At 33.9% G+C, this 21443-nt stretch overlaps 1 protein-coding gene across 50 annotated transcripts in view; it reads right to left on the bottom strand.

Moving 5' to 3' along the window:
• LOC145246585 (protein MTSS 1-like) overlaps positions 1–21443 on the bottom strand; it is a 395811-nt gene that overhangs the window by 272724 nt on the left and 101644 nt on the right. For all 50 annotated transcript variants that reach the window (XM_080108226.1, XM_080108203.1, XM_080108204.1 and 47 more), the window contains exon 2: positions 12870–12931. In XM_080108226.1, coding sequence (XP_079964352.1) covers positions 12870–12931 — 62 coding nt within the window. The remainder of the gene's footprint in view (positions 1–12869; positions 12932–21443) is intronic.

Genomic DNA, 21443 nt, shown 5'->3' with positions numbered 1-21443 from the left:
TCTCTGCTGAGATCACCACAGAAGATACAACTATTCTTATAGGATTGTGAATTAAAAACAATTATTTTTCAAGTTAGACTACTCTAGATCCGGTAACACATTAACAAGACTACATTGTGAAGACATAACTTATGTGTGGACAGTTATTCACTTTAGAGAAAGTAGCTGTAGCTGCACAAAGGAGCTTTGAAATGCATCAAATAATGCCGATTGCATGGGAACCAGCCAAGGATACAAAAGACGATTTCAGAAAGGTACTCTGCATGAATATCCTAAATATCAAAGTATAATTAGTATTAATTACTAATGAAAGAAAGATATTTCTAATATTGGAGCTGGACTTAAATTTTAGGACCGATTCAAGCATTTTGATAACAACTCCCACAACCTTGGTATTGTCACTTGCTTCAATGTAAGGGAAATGATATGCCAACAAGTATAACTGACAAAAGGAAATGAAAAAAACCCCAAAATTCACTTGAAATTTGTTAGGAATTCTTGCAATCATTCAAGTGGCTTCGTTTTTGATCCGAGTTTGGGTAGACATTTTGGATTTCATCTATTTGCTGAAACCTGCTTTAGAAACTAACTAGTAGAGAGACCCGACGTTGTCTGGGATTGAATGAGGATCAACGAATATCCCACACTTCCAATACTTTTGTTATTGAAATCGGTGAAATCAACCATTTTTTAATCAAATCGATTGATTGCCTGCTCTAGTCAGGGACCCACCATGGTACACTGGGAGAAAGCTTAACATGCCTCCCTGCAGCAACAGTCCACAATACATCGTAGTCTACATTGCACTGTAGAGAACCTATTGATTTTATGAAATTATTTTTCATATAATAGTGTTAATTAAAGTTTAAAATGTAAAAATCAAATATCATGGCTCAATTGTACCCTAAACAGAAACATTTATTTGAAGCTTCTGATTGTGTGGTGATAAAACTGCTCAACTGCCCTTGTGATGTTAGGTTGTATAAGAATGTTAACTTTAGTAAAAAAAATCTGTTGCTTCTTTAGTGGCGTCTTTTTACTTATCGATTTTTGATACTTACTATATGCATTCCCATACAAAATCTATCTAAGAACATTCCAAGACACAAGGTAAATTTGTGTGAAATTTTAAAAATTAGCCCAGCCGCTTCGGAGTTCATAAGGAATAAACTCGCATGCACAAAGTGCATTTTATATTGAGATGATTACGAACAAATTTAGAATGTTTATAATATTAATTTATTCAATTCTAACACATGACCAACTGATTGGATCGCATCAGGACTATTCATTCCTCTTTGCAGGATATCCTGGAGGGAGGGGCGGTTCTCTCATGAACACTTATCTGCTTGGTGTCTCTTGTCAACTCTTAACTGCTATTTCCAATCTCATTTGATCTTGCCTGAACAATCAGAGGTCCATTCTTATCTAACAAGTAGAAAACAATCAGAAAATTGGCAAGTTGCTGTTTTGTGTGGTAGTGATGGTGGGAGGTTATTTTATATCTTTTCCATGTTTACTGGACACGATTTCCTGTAGCAATCAGTAAGCAACTTAGGATTGTCAAATTATACACACGCACGCACATTATGTTTGAGTATTTATTGAAAGCACCACATAGCATAGAGATTACCTTAATCTGCTATACTAGTAAGGCCATATGGAGCTTTTATCATTCTGGATAAACCGTTGCAGAAGCATGGAGGTCTTGAATCGCAGAAAGGTTTACCGAAAACTTGGAAGCAAGTATGGAAAGGAATTTGGAGACTGTTGCAATATTTTTGAATTAATGAGGTGGGGGGGGTGTATGGTCCCTGACTGTTGGGAGATTCTATTTATAAACGATACTGCTAGGAACAGATGAATCAAATTAATTCACGTTCTGCTACCAACCAATCAGAAACAAGAATTGCTCCATAAAAATTAAACCTTTTCTGTAGCAACCTCGCATGTGTTTTCTTTGTGTCAACATGGGAAGAATCTTTTGCTCTGTGGCTTCCAACTCAAGAACTGTCTACTGAGAACCAGTCAACTCCAGCACTTGTATAGAACAACTAACCATCGGAAACTGTTCTGTCTACCTCAAAGACTTGTATAAAACAACTGACCATGGCTTTCAACTAAAAAAAGAAAGAACTCAGTTCAGTGGATCAACTGATCCACCGAACTGAGAAGACTAAAGAATGAGCTTGTAAAAAACAAAAACAAAAAACGTTTGATAAAGGAAAGTGACGTTAAATGAATAGATATATAATGTATATGCATGGGTGTATTTGTTTGGAATTTTCAGCTGCCAATTTTTTTTTTTTTTTTTCACTTTTGTTAGTTGTATCTTCATGAAAGCATCGACTATATTTTACATTCTTTAAGAGAATAAAAAATTAGGGAATTTTGAACTTCCATATTTATGGAAGAGAGAAAGTTCTTGGAATCTGCACTGGAATAACCAACAAGATTTTTGAATAGAGAAACTTGGTCACATTTTTTAAAACATTTCGTAAGTTTCATTTTAAAATTTAGAAAACCGAATAATGTTATTTAAATTTTTTTTATTAAATGATTAAAATCATTGTTTTTTTATTTGAGACTTTCATTGTAAAAAAAAAACAAACAAAAAAACCCCAAAAAAACCCCCACCTTTATAGCAGGATTATGGTAGAAAAGACCAGAAAAAATTAAAGCAATCAGGCGACATGCCTGAGGAAAATACATGATTCGCATTTGATGCCATTAAAACGTTGCCGGTGTTTGTCAATGAAAGTGATGTGATATCAACCCATAGCTTCTTCAAGCCTCAGTCCTACCGATGGCTACATCTACATTCTGAGTGAAATAGTGAAATCCTACTCAACTCGTCATCGTACTTAGCAGCCAGAAAACCCTGGCTATCAACTTTGTTGACCATCCTTCATCTGACTGCAACTTTTTTGTGTCAAGTACAATGTAACAAAACGATTGCAACATGAAGGGTAAGAACCTTTAGAAGCTAAAGTCGAGAAAAATATATTATTAGAAAAAATTCTTATCCACTAGACCTAGCAACATAATTAAATGTAGGAAATAAATTTAGGCATATGTATTTTATTAATTAGCTGTTTTATCTGTCCCCTCCCTCCCTCCCTCTCTCTCTCTCTATATATATATATATATATATATATATATATATATATATAATCTTCACACACACACACACTAGCAGGGAGACTGATGTTATGCTGAAATATAATTGATGCAGATTTCGTATTTATTATTATAGAACCAATTCTCCATTATTTACTTAGTAGCAAGATGGTACTTGTAATTTTTTATTTGACTTTTGAAATCACTGCTATATACTGCATATTGGGTATAAAAGAGTAACTTACTATTTTATACCCAATATGCAGTATATAGCAGTGATTTCAAAAGTCAAATAAAAAATGACAATTGCCATCAGCAAAAATCGAAACAAACGTTTACCACTTTCAGCCTTAGTCCCTTTCATTTGGCCGATCATAAGGTGGATAAGAAATAGCTAAAAAAGAACCAACTTTAATGTATAAATGTATATATACTTGCACATGCATACAAGAACACTAAATCAAATAACACCTGCCCGGTTCCAATTGTTTTTTTAATTTTGCTTCTCTTAGCAGCTATTTTTACCGGCTAAAGACAAAATAATCGTCCAAAAAGAATGATTTGATTCATCTTGCACCATTGATCCTGCATCTCAAGAAATGCAGTTTGAAAAAATAGAGTTAGACACACATGCATAGTAAGTTTATATATATATATATATGATGAAATAGAAACGATTATTCTTGTCTACAAAAATGACATAGCTTTGCAGATGCCACATATAAATTCAGTATGGTCCAACTACTAGCCAACATCTAACGTAGGTTTTGTAAATATTATCAGTTATTTTCATTTGTTTTCAAAAATTATTATAATTCTTAAGAGAGTCACTTTCATGTACATGCCATCTTCACAGGTGATAATACAATAATTACTCATTATTTCCTACTCTTCCTCTCCTCAATGCGACTGGGAGCATTAATACATTTACCACATCTTTTCCCAACAGCACCGTCCATATTTGCTTCTGCAAATACATTTGACATGTTTTCGTTTCTTAAAATAATGCTCCCTCCTCCATTAATCCTGGGCAATTTCATTGGCTGTTCGCTTGCATTTCTCAGATTATGGGAATATCGGTTTACGTGATTTTTCAAACCGTTAAAAACCAAACAAGATGGCGTCAGCCAACAAACCAAACAAATTCGTCAGTTTCTTTCTTGCTGAGGAACGAGACCACTATTTCTCCAGCTTCATCTAAGATGATCAACGTCCAGTTGCGCAGAGATGAACACCTGCTGACTTATTCTTTCATTCTATACATGGTCCGTGTTTACATGCGTAAATGCAGAGGGAGACACAAACACAAATCAACCATTCAGTTTCGATACTTTCTATCTATATAGGCCCAGACTAACATACACATACTTCCCTTTTCTATTTCAGTTTATTTGCGATGGTAACATGTTACAAAAGTCATTTGCCTATTGTACAAATCTGGTAATTATTCACTTTGGACACATTAACAAATATAAAACTTTCTGGATTTTCCCAATTAAATCCGCTTTTAACACTGTCTTTTGTTCATACACATTCTGGTCGGATGTATTTTGTACTTTCAACCTTTCAAAGTACTCCGCTTCGTATTAGGAACAGATTTCTATACAATTCTGTTACTGCTTCACCATGACCCGTACTCTGCATGGGTACAAGATGCTCAAAGTATGAATCATTACTTCGGAAATTATATTTAACTTGGCAGTTTAAAGGCTTCAAATTCAATTAAAACTAAAAATATAAACACCAATTTCTGTGATTTATTTTTATGGTTGTCGCAGCAATTTCCTAAAGCAGAAACTGAATTTGCAGCCTTCCAAGTGTTAAATCAAAAAGTAACTTTTGTCTGAAATAAAAATTTACACATTTTATTTATTTCCTCTTTTTTAATCTAACTTTCAGAGAGAGTTTCACTTTCCCCAATTTTTTTTTTAATTGGTTGTATTTGTGGTGGTAGTAGTAGTAGTAGTAGTATATTTATTAGTCCTATTCTTTTTATTCCATTATTACTGTTATTTTTACTCTTCTGAAAATTACAGTTACACTCATTCTAATAATTTGTTTTACAGTTTTTACTGTTGCTGTTTACATTTCATTTTATTAGCGATTATTTTTTTTATTTATAGACTATCTTATATAAAAAAAAGTTCTGTCTTGAAAGATTTCTCAGTCAGTGAAACATGTCAGAATCATTATTTTAAGGATCGATTAATGTACTTTTCATGCACCCCCCCCATTTCTTTTTATTCACAGGCATCATTTAACTTATTGACCAATTTATAAAAAAACATAATAACTTCGTCTAGAAGGATTTCTCCATGAAATTAAACTAGAGCCATTGGTTTTAGGATTGAATATTGCCTCGTAAACATTTTCATTACTTTCCTGTGTTGGGGTGAGGTGAGGGACATGCACATTTTTTTGAGATTTTTTTTCTTTCCTTACACGGGCTATTATTTCAGCTATGTGAGTTTCCATTCTAAGTCATTATCAATCACTTCAGCAAAACAAAATGAATTTACCTCAGTCTATATGGATTTCTCTTTTGTTACAAAAAAACAAAAAAAAAAACAACAACACCAGAACAAATGGTTTCAGGATCTCCCAAAACACATACTTAAATCATTCGTTGACATTTATGCTGATGACACGACCATCTACGGCAACATATCAAAGGCCTTAAATGACAAAGCTCTCTTTGATTCCCTCTCCTTTGATCTTGAGCGCGTAGTTCAGTGGGGGAAGAGATGGCTGGTTACTTTTAATGCATCTAAAACCAAGCTCCTAACGTTACATCATCAACGCTCTGTTCCTCATCTAGCATCAATGGAAATGGATGGCTCTCGTCTTGGGGAGGTTTCATGTTTTGACAAGCTCCTGGGTTTAACCTTTACTCCTGATCTGAAATTGAACATGTATATCAAGTCTGTTGCCCGCGCCGCTGGGAAAATGGTGGGATCCTTATACCGCTCCAGAAGATATCTCACTACTAATGCAATTCTCTATCTCTATAAAAGCCAAGTACGTCCAAAGATGGAATACTGCTGCCACATCTGGGCAGGAGCTGTTAAAAACAGCCTATCCTTCCTTAAAGTACAAAATAAACTTTGTGGCTTAGTGGGGGATGCCCTTTTCTCTTCCCTACAACCTCTCTCCCACAGAAGAGATGTTGCGAGCCTGTCTTTGTTTTATCGTTATTTCAATGGCAAGTGCTCGTCCGAGCTCTAATCTCTGGTCCCCCCTCGCCAATCCTTCATGATAAACACCCGTCTAGCTAAAACCACTGTCAGTAATTTCCCCCACACTTTATCTGTGCCTAAATCAGAATGTAGATTCCATGAACATAGCTTTTTTCTGAGAAGTGCACGCCTGTGGAACTCTCTTCCGTTTGCCTGTTTCACACCTGGCTACAACTTGGACGTCTTCAAGTCCAACATAAACAAATTCCTGATTAATCGCCCCCCCCCCGTAAGTAAGACACTTTTATCAAATCTCCAATACAAACTATTACGATATTATCCCATTGATTATTGTACAGAAAATAACCCTTATCCCCGAGTGGCTTCCAGGCCTTGATAAGTGGTGATCCCCATGTAAAAAAAAAAGAAAAAAAAAAAAAAATTCAAATATGTCTTTGTAAACATTCCTTATTCATTACTAGTCATTTATTGGAGGAGGGCATGTACATAGTTAAATTAAAAAAAAGTTTGCATAACATGCTTTTCAACATTTGTTTTACAATTGCTTAAAGTATTCCTTTGTAAACGTTTTTTGTTTCCATTATAGGGAGGTGGAAGCACATTTGCTTATAAGTTATTAACATGCTTTTTAACATTCCTTTCTATTGATGGAAACTCAATTAATACATCAAAAGACAAAACAATATTAGCTCAATCTACAATAATTCTCTACATAATTATAGTTTCATTTGTTTTGGAGGAAGTGGAGTTCTTTCAACGAATCTGCTCTGGCTTTGTGCCATCTTTCTACCAGGCAACGCCAGTACACAGGTCATCCTTGTAAAACATTTGCAGTGGATACTCATAGTTACAACTGCTAACAATTTCCCTTATCCATTTGTACCTAAAGCTAAATGTAAACTCCATGATCACTGTTTCTTTCCTAGATTTGCCTGTTTTCAAGCTGACTATAAGATGGATATTTTCAAGTCTAAGATAAACAAGTTCCTGTTGAAATGTTCTCTTAAATAGACAAACATTACTCAAGTTCTACCACTATTAATAACCATGGTGTTGTTTCAACAGCTACTGCCACTCACTAACACTTATCCTCAAGTGGCTTTTGGGCCTTGATAAGCAGTGATCCTCTCCACATAAAAGAAATAAATTTACATGTTTTGTCTTGAAAATCATCAGTGTGGCTAGTAAAGCTATACCACTGATCGCAGCATTCAAACACTGGACTAAAGTCATCTTTCTGCTACTTATATATATATATATATATATATATATACTAGCAGGCGGCCCGGTATTGCCCGATCTTAAGATACACTTAAATAATTTGTGCAGATTACATATTTATTATTATAGAGAGAATTCTCTATCAATTATTATATTGAAACTAATATATAGTAGTGAGATCAAAACTAAAACATGACTTGGGTGCCATCAGCTAGAATCGAAACCAAAACACACAACTCTCCACCCTCATTCCTTAGTCTCTGAGCCACACTCATACAAATTCACCTGTTATCCTATTTTTTAAAAGACAGAATCACCAGATCAAAGACAAGATGTAAGCAAGCAAGAAAGCAAACAAGGTCTACCAAGTTTTATCATATATATATATATATATATATATATATATATATATATATATATATATCAGAGAGAGAGAGATGGGTAGATAGGGACACATGAAACAAGCTGAGCATGCAGGGTTTATCCCCATGAGTGAAAAATTTACTTTCACCATGACTAATGTTTGCGTAAAGTTTTAAAATAATCCAAGGCATGTTTATTGAGAAAAGTGCGAACGCATGGACGGAAGTGAATTAGGTCTAATCCCTCCTTTGTCGGGGGAGGGGGACCAAATAAATTAAGTTTAAGATAAATCTTCATGTTCGTCATTGCAACAATGTTCACCTTCATAGAATTGAACCAGTTCTATACCTGTGATATATAACATCTTGAGTCATGCCAGCTTCTTCCATGCAGAGTGATCTTATGCCAGATCATGTGAAATGGCCAAGTGAATGCCACTGCATTGTTGAACACTAACCATCTGTGGACGTAGGAGATCAGCCAAGTCCTTTTTGATAATTGGTGTCCAGATCTTCAGAGGAGCACCAACATGCTGGCATCACAAAAGCAGAAAAGGAGGAATAATCGTGAATCGTTTAACTCGCCAAAAATGCAAGATACAACAGGAGCAGACATTGTGAAAAACTTCCACTGATAAACCATTCCCATTAAAGAGGATTGATTAACAGATTGGTATTAAGATCTGACACCTTCGTAAGGACCAGGCAAACATGGATCTAACTGCCCCAACTTGATAACTGACCGCCATCGCATCCTGCCCAAATCTTTATAATTATAAAGTGTACAATATCTTTTCAGAGTTTTATATCAATAATGAATTAATGTGTTTCGATAACTTAAATTCATTAATTATTATTCGTATGATATAACATACAAATTGTCCTGTATCTATATTTGTCTTTATGTTTATTCCACTTTTTCTTGGAAACTACTAAGCTGATCTGGCTGAAATCTTGTATGGACCTTTGTTATAAGGTGCAACAAACCAAGTATTATGGTATTCGTTTGATGCGGACAGTAGTGACCAAAAACTTATATGCGAAGGTCTGCAGCTCTTACCCATAGAGAAGGATGATATGAGCAAGAGCCTGATGAATTCAGACTTTTGTAGCAACTTTAATTCCTGATCTGGACAATAATTGGAATTGTAAAATAGCAGGAAGCATGAAATCAATAACAGTGATTAGTATTGAATGGAAAAAAAAAATGAGCACATATTCAATCATAAATTTGGCATAAAGCACTCATTCTAAGCGAGTGGGCTAAAATGTCTTGTTTGTATGTAAATTTGATAACTATGTACACCTTGCTCTTACCAAACATGTTCAGGCTCAATGTCATTAAGTTTATACGTGACTAACTTTAGTGTCAGATGAGCCGGCTTTATAGACCAACCCAAAAACTCCATACCACAGCGAAAACAAGTTAATGTACACATACTTATAAGTAGATAGATGCCGACAATATTATGACATTTTAAGCCACCTATTTGATGCGAAAGTATCAACATAAACTGATATCTGGTACCATTGACCTTTGGTGTACTTATGCGGGCCACAAGTTCACTCAAAAAGGTCAAAAGCAACACGACCTACAATCACAGTGCACTCGCCTGCCCATTACCCCACACACACCTATTATTTGAAAAGGGAATATGCTTGTATGCAAATTTACAGGAAGGGGTCAGATGCATTAATAATTTCCGCAATAATTATAGCTATTAAGGCAATACAACAAGCTTCCTTGATTTGAATAACCTTTCACCAATATAATTCTTAAGTTACAACTCACCAGACATGGCTAACATTACACCACGTTTTCGTGCTCTATGAGACAATGAGACAATTGTCAGTTGTTTCTGTCATGCTAATGTGCTATACTGTTTTTATCGTGTGGTTCAACAGATAAAGGTGTTAAGTACAATCAGTTCAAAGTGACAGTCTCCTGGAGGTTGAAGGTTCAATCATCACTATAGACAATACTAAAAAATAAAATAAAAGTTACTTAAGACTTCTATACAGTTATGCCACTAATTTTTAGTATACTGCATAGTCACATATGCTTTTAATATGCTGGCCATTTTTCCTCTATGTACAGAGTTGAATGCTTTGAAGAAATCTACAAAGATCATGACTGCCTCAATGTTTTTTGCTTTGACTCCTTCAATCAGTCTCCTAAAAGTAAGTATTTGACTAGTAGTAGTAGAGCAATTCTTTCTAAATCCATTTTGGTTCTTCCTGAGCACTTCTTCGGTCTTTGGTTGGATACGGTTGAGAAGCATGGCATTGTAGATTTTTACTGCAATTGGAGTGAGTGTTATTCCTCTGTAGTTGCTTGGTATGCTTAGGTCACCCTTCTTAGGGAAGGGAAGTATGCATCCTTCCCTCCATATATTAATAATTTTTTGATTATATACAGAATTGTATGAATTAAGAAGTATGTCATTAAAACCACCTGTCTTCCATACTTCAGGAGGTATGTTATCTAAGCCTGCAGCTTTACGATTCTTGGTCTTCTTTAGCACATTTAGAAGTTCCTTCATTGTAAAATCACCCTTCTCAATATCTAGTTCCTGTACAGCAATCGGCTGAATTGGTTGGTCTGTCACTTCTGGTTTGTTTCCGAGTAGCTTTTCAAAATGTGCTTTTCGAACATGCATCTTCCGGAGTGTTTGCCTTTAACTTAGCTTTGGCAGGTCGTTTGCACCCAGATATCTCATTTACTACTTGCCAAGCCAGATAGGATTGTTTGTTATCTGCTGCATTCTGGATTCGATCTAGGAAGTCACTAATGCTATCATGATGCTATATGAGCACACTCGAGCAATGGTCAGGTTCCCAGATAGGGACACTGAATTTTTCGACATCCGCAATGGGGTTCTACAAGGAGATACTCTTGCCCCTTTTCATTGTCTGTCTTGACTTTGTACTTCGCGCCTCTGTTGCCAACCAAAACTGATTGATAATATAACATAACTTTCCATATCACTCAGAACTTTTATGGACAAAGCTTCTTTGCAAGAAGCTTCTCATCTTTAAAACACAGCGATTGTTTTCTTGTTAATTACAACATAGTCATCTTCAACGCCAATGTCAACAAATTCTTGTTATAAACTAATCCATAAGTAATCACATGCAGATCAAGGTTACTACTCTCATCTCTCAGCTAGCAATTATTCTATCTTATTTTCCTTCATCTTCAAGAGGCCTTTGGCCTTAACAAGTGATGATTCAATAGTAAAAATAAAAATATTTTAATTTAAATTTGGCTTTTAACTAAGAAAATTTATAATTTGCATTTATTTTTTCCAATGATGAAAATGAATTTTTTAAAAAATTTCAATTTAAATCTGGCTTTTGAGCAATAAATCATGATTTAAAATTTTTTAATGTCCTCATCATTGCTATACCTTTTTCTTAAAAGAATTACTAATTGTCAATTATGAAATGAAACTGCTTCAACATAATTCTTCAGGTCATGATGCAATCCGAGCAAAAACACTATATTTCTTTTAATAGAGTAATTAATACTATTTTGGTTGTCCAAGGAAGATCTCACTACCTCAGACTTGGATCTGTAAAAAGAATGAATACAGAGACAGGAAACTAATAACCGGATAGAGTGTGAGGATAAAAAAAGATGGTGAGAGGAGACACTGAGGGGCAGGTGAAAAGAGAAAATAGAGAATGCAAAAGGAATGTGAGAGAGAGAGAAGAAATTAATAAAATAGAAAGAGCATGCAGAGAAGCAATAAAGAGGATGCTTTCTGTTATTTTTGACAAGATAATTATGGAGTGTTAATAATCTTGTCTCTCCAAGCTCGTCTGATGTCCATATCATTTGCCAGCGATAAGGTCAGGATAGCATGCAATAATATAACTCAATTCAGAAAATACATGGCCTGGAATTACTCCAGTGTAGGATGATTCACTTTCTAATTATATTTATATACTAGCAAGGAGACCCGACATAAGGATTGAATGAGAATCAATGAATGTCCCATACTTCCAATATTTTAATAGTTATTGAAATTGATGAAATCACCCATTTTTCAATCAAATCAACCGATTGCCTGATCTAGTTAGAGATCCATTGCAGTGCACATGCCTCGCTGCAGTGACTTAGTCCACAATACATTATAGTCTACATTGCACTGTAGGGCATACGGCATAATCGCGTCGACACACCAGTTCTCGTCAGATCACCAAAGTTAAACAACGTTCAGCCTGCTTAGTACCAGATTGGTGACCATTTGGGAATTCTAGACGCTGTATGTGCTCTCTGCTTATCTCTGCATTTGTTTTCAATCATCCTGTACATACACTTCACTTGCCACTGGTATTTAATAATGTCGACTCAGGAGAGTTGTGGTTGGAGATTGCGCACTTGCCACAAAAATTTAATGCGCAGACACCTCTATGGTGGGTATCCATAGTCTGTCAAAGACTGAAGGTGCCTTTTACATTGCACTGTAGAGAACGTAGTGTTGATTTTATAAAAATTATTATATAATGGCTTCAATTAAAGTTTAAAACGCAAAAGTTAAAGGATCCAATTGAGCTCCAAACAGAAACATTAATTTTGAATGTACCCGTCTTATCAAATAACCTACTGTTGGTTTTTATATGCCAGGCCTTTCTGTTAATTTTGGTCAAAAATCAAACTTTTATCAATTTTTGATACTTATAGGGGGTATTCCAATACAAAACCTATCTAGAAAAAAACGAAAAAATGAAGAGACAAAGCACACTTGTGTGAAAAGAAGAAAAAAATTTAATCGGCCCAGCTATTTCGGAGTCCATAAGGAATGAAGAAAAAGTTTTATTTATATGAGTATTTTGTGGAATTTTAGTGCATAGTGATTCTGAAGATCAAATCCCCAATATCTTTGGGGTGTGGAGTGTTTTGCAAAATCTGGCAACATCTGTCATTGGGACGAAGATAAAAAGGAAGAAAAAATCTACTCACTTTAAAGATGAATTTAATTTGGTTGCTTTATTGGTAAAATCCTCCCAGATTGGTGAACTTCTCTGAAAAACGAAAAACAAAAAATAAAATTAATCAACTAAAAAAAAAAAAAAAAAAAAAAAAAAGTGTATAGTTTTAATGTATGATATTATTCTTTGAAACTCAGACCATTTGTATTATCATGTTATTCTCATTGTCTGGTATAAGCTCTACATTTTCAATGTAAATAATCACTGCTCCTGTCAAGTTTCAAACGTTGATTTTCTAGCCAGAAAATTTCTTCCACATGTCAGTTTCACAGAAACTAAAATATGAAAGTTTCATGATACTAAAATCGTCACTTTATTAGTTATACTTACATAAAAAGAAATTTTAATGTATAAATGCATTTTCCACTTCATAAAATTTATGTAACAACAAAAAATATTACCAGGTCATTTTGGATAAATTGAACTACTTATTCAGATGTTTTCGTTTATAACTAACTAGACAAGGGCGGGGGGGGGGGGGGCGTTGGCCGATCGTAAAATATAGTTAAATATGATAGATTTCATTTAAAAAATAAAAAACAACAAAAAAAACGGGACGTTTGCCATCTTATCGTGTTATTAAGAGAAAAAAAAATGCAGCATAATGGGCACGCATAAGAAAGTTGAGAATGTTAAAAGATGAGAGAGAGAAAATATTAAAAAAAAAAAAATGCAGCATAATGGGCACGCATAAGAAAGTTGAGAATGTTAAAAGATGAGAGAGAGAAAATATTAAAAAAAAAAAAAATGCAGCATAATGGGCACACATAAGAAAGTTGAGAATGTTAAAAGATGAGAGAGAGAAAATATTAAAAAAAAAAAAAATGCAGCATAATGGGCACACATAAGAAAGTTGAGAATGTTAAAAGATGAGAGAGAGAAAATATTAAAAAAAAAAAAAATGCTGCATAATGGGCACGCATAAGAAAGTTGAGAATGTTAAAAGATGAGAGAGAGAAAATATTAAAAAAAAAAAAAAATGCTGCATAATGGGCACACATAAGAAAGTTGAGAATGTTAAAAGATGAGAGAGAGAAAATATTAAAAAAAAAAAAATGCAGCATAATGGGCACGCATAAGAAAGTTGAGAATGTTAAAAGATGAGAGAGAGAAAATATTAAAAAAAAAAAAAATGCAGCATAATGGGCACACATAAGAAAGTTGAGAATGTTAAAAGATGAGAGAGAGAAAATATTAAAAAAAAAAAAATGCAGCATAATGGGCACACATAAGAAAGTTGAGAATGTTAAAAGATGAGAGAGAGAAAATATTAAAAAAAAAAAAAATGCTGCATAATGGGCACGCATAAGAAAGTTGAGAATGTTAAAAGATGAGAGAGAGAAAATATTAAAAAAAAAAAAAATGCTGCATAATGGGCACACATAAGAAAGTTGAGAATGTTAAAAGATGAGAGAGAGAAAATATTAAAAAAAAAAAAATGCAGCATAATGGGCACGCATAAGAAAGTTGAGAATGTTAAAAGATGAGAGAGAGAAAATATTAAAAAAAAAAAAAATGCAGCATAATGGGCACACATAAGAAAGTTGAGAATGTTAAAAGATGAGAGAGAGAAAATATTAAAAAAAAAAAAATGCAGCATAATGGGCACACATAAGAAAGTTGAGAATGTTAAAAGATGAGAGAGAGAAAATATTAAAAAAAAAAAAATGCTGCATAATGGGCACGCATAAGAAAGTTGAGAATGTTAAAAGATGAGAGAGAGAAAATATTAAAAAAAAAAAAAAAATGCTGCATAATGGGCACACATAAGAAAGTTGAGAATGTTAAAAGATGAGAGAGAGAAAATATTAAAAAAAAAAAAATGCAGCATAATGGGCACGCATAAGAAAGTTGAGAATGTTAAAAGATGAGAGAGAGAAAATATTAAAAAAAAAAAAAATGCAGCATAATGGGCACACATAAGAAAGTTGAGAATGTTAAAAGATGAGAGAGAGAAAATATTAAAAAAAAAAAAATGCAGCATAATGGGCACACATAAGAAAGTTGAGAATGTTAAAAGATGAGAGAGAGAAAATATTAAAAAAAAAAAAAATGCTGCATAATGGGCACGCATAAGAAAGTTGAGAATGTTAAAAGATGAGAGAGAGAAAATATTAAAAAAAAAAAAAATGCTGCATAATGGGCACACATAAGAAAGTTGAGAATGTTAAAAGATGAGAGAGAGAAAATATTAAAAAAAAAAAAATGCAGCATAATGGGCACGCATAAGAAAGTTGAGAATGTTAAAAGATGAGAGAGAGAAAATATTAAAAAAAAAAAAAATGCAGCATAATGGGCACACATAAGAAAGTTGAGAATGTTAAAAGATGAGAGAGAGAAAATATTAAAAAAAAAAAAAATGCTGCATAATGGGCACACATAAGAAAGTTGAGAATGTTAAAAGATGAGAGAGAGAAAATATTAAAAAAAAAAAAAATGCAGCATAATGGGCACGCATAAGAAAGTTGAGAATGTTAAAAGATGAGAGAGAGAAAATATTAAAAAAAAAAAAATGCTGCATAATGGGCACACATAAGAAAGTTGAGAATGTTAAAAGATGAGAGAGAGAAAATATTAAAAAAAAAAAAATGCAGCATAATGGGCACACATAAGAAAGTTGAGAATGTTAAAAGATGAGAGAGAGAAAATATTAAAAAAAAAAAAATGCAGCATAATGGGCACGCATAAGAAAGTTGAGAATGTTAAAAGATGAGAGAGAGAAAATATTAAAAAAAAAAAATGCTGCATGGTGGACGCGAACTTGTTTGTAAGCGAACAATATCGATTGGACCAACACGTCACATATGTTATGTTGCAAATTTAGCTTTTTAAACTGAAACAATAAATCGACTCTGCGCATGCACGATTAACAAACAGCGTCGAAACCAACAGCTTTCCCTGACCCCCACTTCGAACAAAACGACATTTTTACAGGAAACTGATTTTTTTTCTAATTTTTCAATATTATGTGTCAGAGAGATTGCTCTTTGTAATGGTACCTGATTCATGACGGTTTGATGCAGATAACAAAGGTTTAGCAGACATACAAACACCCACACACAGACGGCTGAGGTTTATATAATAGAAATTGGCATGGATACCTGGTGTTGCTCGGGTGGACATGAAGTTTGGTTTAGACAGCTGCTATACTAAGGATAAGAGCGGAAAGAAAGGAAAAACATTTCTGGCAAATGCTTTTGGCCACTGGACCACATTGATTTATCTCATAACCCTGGAAAAAAAAATAGTGCAATTGACCACCACAGAATTAATCTTTTTTTCAAATTTTCAGATATTATGCGTCTGAGGGATCGCTCTTTGACTCTACCCAATGCGGCTGACGAAGTTTTAACCTGGCTCGATGCAAATGACGAACGCTTTTAGCAGACATACAAACACACAAACAAACCGACGTTTGAGATTCATATAATAGACTAGCAGAGGTACTCGTTGTTACCTGGATGGAGAGAGGTGGCATACTAAGGCTATTGAACAACCCTTAGAAAAAAAATGTTTCAATCAAAATAGCGAGTGCTTGCGCAACAGCAAAAAAAAAACAAAAAAACCCTGGTCAGTACTAAATGGGTGACCCTTTGGGACTTCCAGGTGCTGTATGTGCTCTCCGCTTATCTCGGCATTGTTTCCAGTCGTCCTGGACTTCTCCTTGCCACTAGATTCAAACAGTGCCGATTCAGGAGAGGTGTGGTTGGGACTGCACAACCTTTGCCTCACAATTATACATGCAGCTGCCCCTACAGGGGGTATCCTATGTCTTTCGAGACTAAACGGAGGCATCGGAATATTTGCTCCATCATTACTAAGTTCATTTTTATAGAATCACTTGTTCACAAACACTATTTAGTTAAAACTAACTTGAGTGCTCGGCGTTTCCCGGGTGTTTGGAGGTGTGTGTTGAGCAAAAAAAAAAAGTGGTAGGGTTCAGGCAGGCAAGTAGGTAGGCTCGAACCTGTACCACGATGGAGGAAAAAAATGTGAAAAAAATAAAAAGAAAAAAGTGACGTCTTTGCTATTGCGCCCATCGCCAAACCAGAAGTGATGGTTTAAATTAAGGCTAGACAATCGAAAAGAGAGGATGACTTTCGAAAATATTGGCGAAAAAAGCGACCCCCTTCCCCGTAGAAAAGTGCCGAGTTGAGAGTGAAGGAATTAATGTTTCTGGCCAATTTTTCGATATTTGCCGTCTGAAGGGTCGGGTTTAAAAACGATACTGATCTCATGAAAATCCGTTGTCTCTGTGGAAAGTTTTTGTGATACATACATACATTTAAACAGACAGGTGAGATTTATATTATAAACTAGCGGGGGTGCTCGGCGTTGCCCAAGTGTTTGTAGGTGTAAAAGAAAAAAAGTTTTTGCAGGGAGGTAGGCTTGAACCCGAAGATTTGAGGCTAAGGTGGAAAAAAGTGACATGTTACCACGACGCTAAGTGGGCAGTGAAATGAGAACAATTGAAATTAAACGTTTAAAAAAGCAGGTGGTTAAACGAACGTCAACGTGTGGTTTTCTAGGTCAAACATCACGCCATAGAGAAATTAAATCACAGCGCAAATTTTATAACATAAAAATCACTCAAATCAGAGATATTATAATCTAGAAAGTATATAAAAAGTTGTAGGAATTAGTGACCCCCGCTCTCACACCCTAAAAAAAGCCTTTGCCGGACATAAAAAAAAAAAAAAAAAAAAAAAAAAAAAAAAATGCATGCACACACAAATTTTCGCTTTTATATTATAGATGACTTCATAAAATAAATAAAAATTAGACTTGAGAAATACTAATTATCACTAGTCATTAAAAAAAGATTCTCATCTTAATTTTTCTATTCAAAACGTTTCTAATGATGTCAGGGTAAGACCCCCCCCCCAAATCAGAGGCAAACACTTTGATCTGAATCTGTTAGAAATAGATTACCAAAAGAAAAAAAAAAAAATGAAATCTTTACAAAACAATTATTTTATATTGACAACTTTATAAAAAAAAAAAAAAAAAAAAAAAAAAAGGATAGAATTTGTAAAGAATGAGAGTTCTAGGAATGTTTCAAATTAAAGAATTGTTTAGCAAGGGAGGAGGGGTTGAATAGATATCAGATATGTTCATTTCAGCTGGTGCCGTTTGTATTTACACGTGTATCAAAAGGATATGAAGATGTGTGCATATTAACGTCAATTTTGCCAGTTTAAAACTATGTACAAACTTGTGTGCGGGGCTGTGCTTAGTGGTTTGTATCTCGTTATTCTGTGCTACCTGAGAAGTCCTTTTAGATTCTAAAAGGCTGAAGCTAGAATATCTCGTGTGTAACGGGTCTGCAGAGGAAAAAAAAAACGTGTTTTGGTTTTTATGCTATGCGCCATATTTCAAAATAAATATCGTGTGATTGCTTGAAAGAAACTGCTGATTTGAGCCTTTGTCCAATCAAGAAATAATACAAAAAACAGTATTTGCTGCAGTTTCCAACAAATCCCAAAGCCAGATTGAAGAATATGGTTTAATGTAAAGTAGAAGTAATAGTATTGTATGGATTAAATTTCTATTCTTTTTAATCAGTCTGAGAAATTTGTCTTCAGATAGATGGCTGTTGCATAGCTCCCTTCCAGTTGGGTGACTAGACAGTGTAGGATCAGGTGATCTTCTATGTCCTGGAGTGGGCTTCCTTGCACTTTGGGCAAATTGGGGAGTCTGTCTCCACCTATGTTTGTTTTGTTCTGATCCAGTTTATTGGATTGGTAAGTCGTATTGTAAAGTTAGTTGTATTAAATTTAAGATTTTCATATATCAAGGCCACTTAATAGAATCAATCAAACGCCGTGACAAACGCAATAAGGAAAGGATGACAGACTGCACAGTATTCATTAAAGAAATTATTTTCTTTTTACATTTATTTATTATATAAAAAAAAAGAATAAAACGAAAAAAGCCTTGAACTTGTTGAAAATATTCTTTATAGTTGAAAAGGAAATCGCCATGTTGTCAGTTGAACCTAGTTATGTCACTTAAGGCTAGAAACAAGCAAAGCTTTATTTTGAAAGAGTAATTTGTTAAAAGTGGAAGAGGGTGGGTCAAAGGTCAGCACACATGGCAAAGAGATTTCAGTTTCTATTTCTAGAATCGACTCATAACTAGAAACTGGAATTAGAAATATCTACTTTCCTTTGCCATCACAAGGGGGCTGAAGGAAGATGGAAAACAGTAAGCCGGTGGGGGGCATATGCTAGAAATACATTTCTATCTTTCATACACACACACACACAAACTGTACTTAGGCAGCGTTGCTCGGGGTGCAGTGAAGCCATTTTTGTTTTTCTAGTTTATTTTATTAGCGTTTTTTTTTTTTTTTTTTTTTTAACTTTTACAGAACAAGAAGTAAGCTTTAGTTGTACTTCTTTTTATATTCTTCAATAAAAAAAATGAATTATTCGTCTTTCAAGATTTTCATATTTCAATGCTTGGTTAGAAATGTTTCACATTATCAGTTGTTGGTTGGTTGTTTTACGGCATATCAACCCTTTTCAGGTTATTTAATGCCGAATCTAGTGATTTTGAAGAACGATTTTTTAATAGAGTATATATATATATATTTTTTAAGTCGGTTTCTATTTAACCCATAGTTGGAACCCTAACAGGTACTACCACTCCGGGTTAGAGTGGACCTGGGAGCAATGACAATTAAAGGGTGGCTCCACACTCCCCAAAGCCCGCAAGCTGGGGCCTCACCATCGGATATAGTTTAAGTTCATATTCAGGACCATTATCAATTGTGTAAGTAATTCTTGAAATTGTAACTTAACCATGTTATTATATTGTCAATAACATGGTCCAAATGAAAGTTGGATAGTCAGAAACAAACTTCGATTCATCGATCTAAAGATTTTTGGGTCTGACTGAAAATCTTGATAAATAGGTGGTTTGCTAGAACCCTCACTCGCATCCCATATATAAAAAAGACAAAATACAGAAAAATCTTTACCATGTACGTACCCGTAAGAAAATGAAAAGATATTTAAAAAAAAAATCACAAATTAATAAGTAGTTTTATTTTTATAAAGAAAATATTTTTAATGATTAATGGGAAATCAAGACTGATCTCGCAAGTCTTGAATTATTGTGGGGTTATCTATGCTTGTTTCTATAAAAGATGGCGACACGAGACAACCCTGTTTTTTGCTTAGTCATAAAATTTGATTTTCCTAGTTAAAAAATAAAACTGATCAATTTATGTGATTTTTGTATTATAACGTCTTCGCTGCCTCACGGGTACATACGACATACAGAGGTTTTAAATTTCTCCCTTTTTAATATGGGGGAACTCTGGGCAAGAATGTAAACTTGTTAGATAAAGAGAATATGTAACTGAATTCTTTTTTTTTTTTCTAAACAGCATACACAAATTAGGACTTGAAAATGGTTACGCTTAAAAAAAAAAAAAAAAAAAAAGAAACCATCTTAAATTTTTTTTTTTTCTAAACAGTATACACAAATTAGGACTTGAAAATGGTTACGCTTAAAAAAAAAAAAACAATGAAACCATCTTAAATTTTTTTTTTCTAAACAGCATACACAAATTAGGACTTGAAAATGGTTACGCTTAAAAAAAAAAAAAAAAAAAAAAATGAAACCATCTTAAATTTTTTTTTTTTTTTTTTGTTAATTTACATTACAATTGTTTGTATTAACTTATTTTTTCACTGGATATAATTGCTCAAATTGTTCCCACATTAAGAAGTATGCACATACACAATCTTGACCAATCAAATGAGCCCGCATTTTTTTTTTTTTTTTTTTTTTAAAGAATTTTTAAAATTCTGAATCAACTCAAGATAGCTACACGATCACTTTTTACTGGCATTTTCACACCACAAAAAATAAATAAATAAATAAATAAATAAAAGGCCCAAATAAAACCATAATGCTTTTTCCATCTATCTATTTCAAAATATGAAACCTACAAAAAGCAAATAGCTTAACCTTCTCTCGGCACCAAATCTTCAACAGCAACTCTGACAGAAGTATTTTTCCTATTCCCATTACAACGTATCCTCATGTGTACCGTACTCATCAAAATTACAACTATGGTAAACCATATTTTTTATCTTCTGGTGACTTGCTTTTAAACATTTGACATAATATCTACTACAAGGTATGTATTATAAGTTACCGTCATGACCTCGGTTCAGGCATAGACAATGGATACCCCCTGCAAAGGTGCCTGTCCTTGTAATTGTGAAGCAAGGGCTGCACAATCCCAACCACATCTCTAGCAAGTCGGCAACGTTTGACTTCAGTGGCAAGGAGAAATCCAGAATGACTGGAAACGATGAATATGTATTAGGTTAACGAGAAAGTTCTTGCAGAATTTTTTATTTTTATATCAAATGATGTATTTTCAAATAAGTTTTCGTTATAATACCTTTACTTTATATATCATTTTAAGGAGTGTTTATCGCTCTATCTAATCGTTTGAATTGCAATCGTTTTAAAACAATTTTTTATTTTTTGATAACGTTGAATACAAGATGGAGAAAAAAGC

Source organism: Euprymna scolopes, chromosome 24 (assembly GCF_053919585.1).
Source record: "Euprymna scolopes isolate OS-2025 chromosome 24, ASM5391958v1, whole genome shotgun sequence".
Taxonomy (NCBI): domain Eukaryota; kingdom Metazoa; phylum Mollusca; class Cephalopoda; order Sepiida; family Sepiolidae; genus Euprymna; species Euprymna scolopes.
Note: the sequence above shows the minus strand (reverse complement) of the source record. Positions and strands in the feature narration are given on the sequence as shown.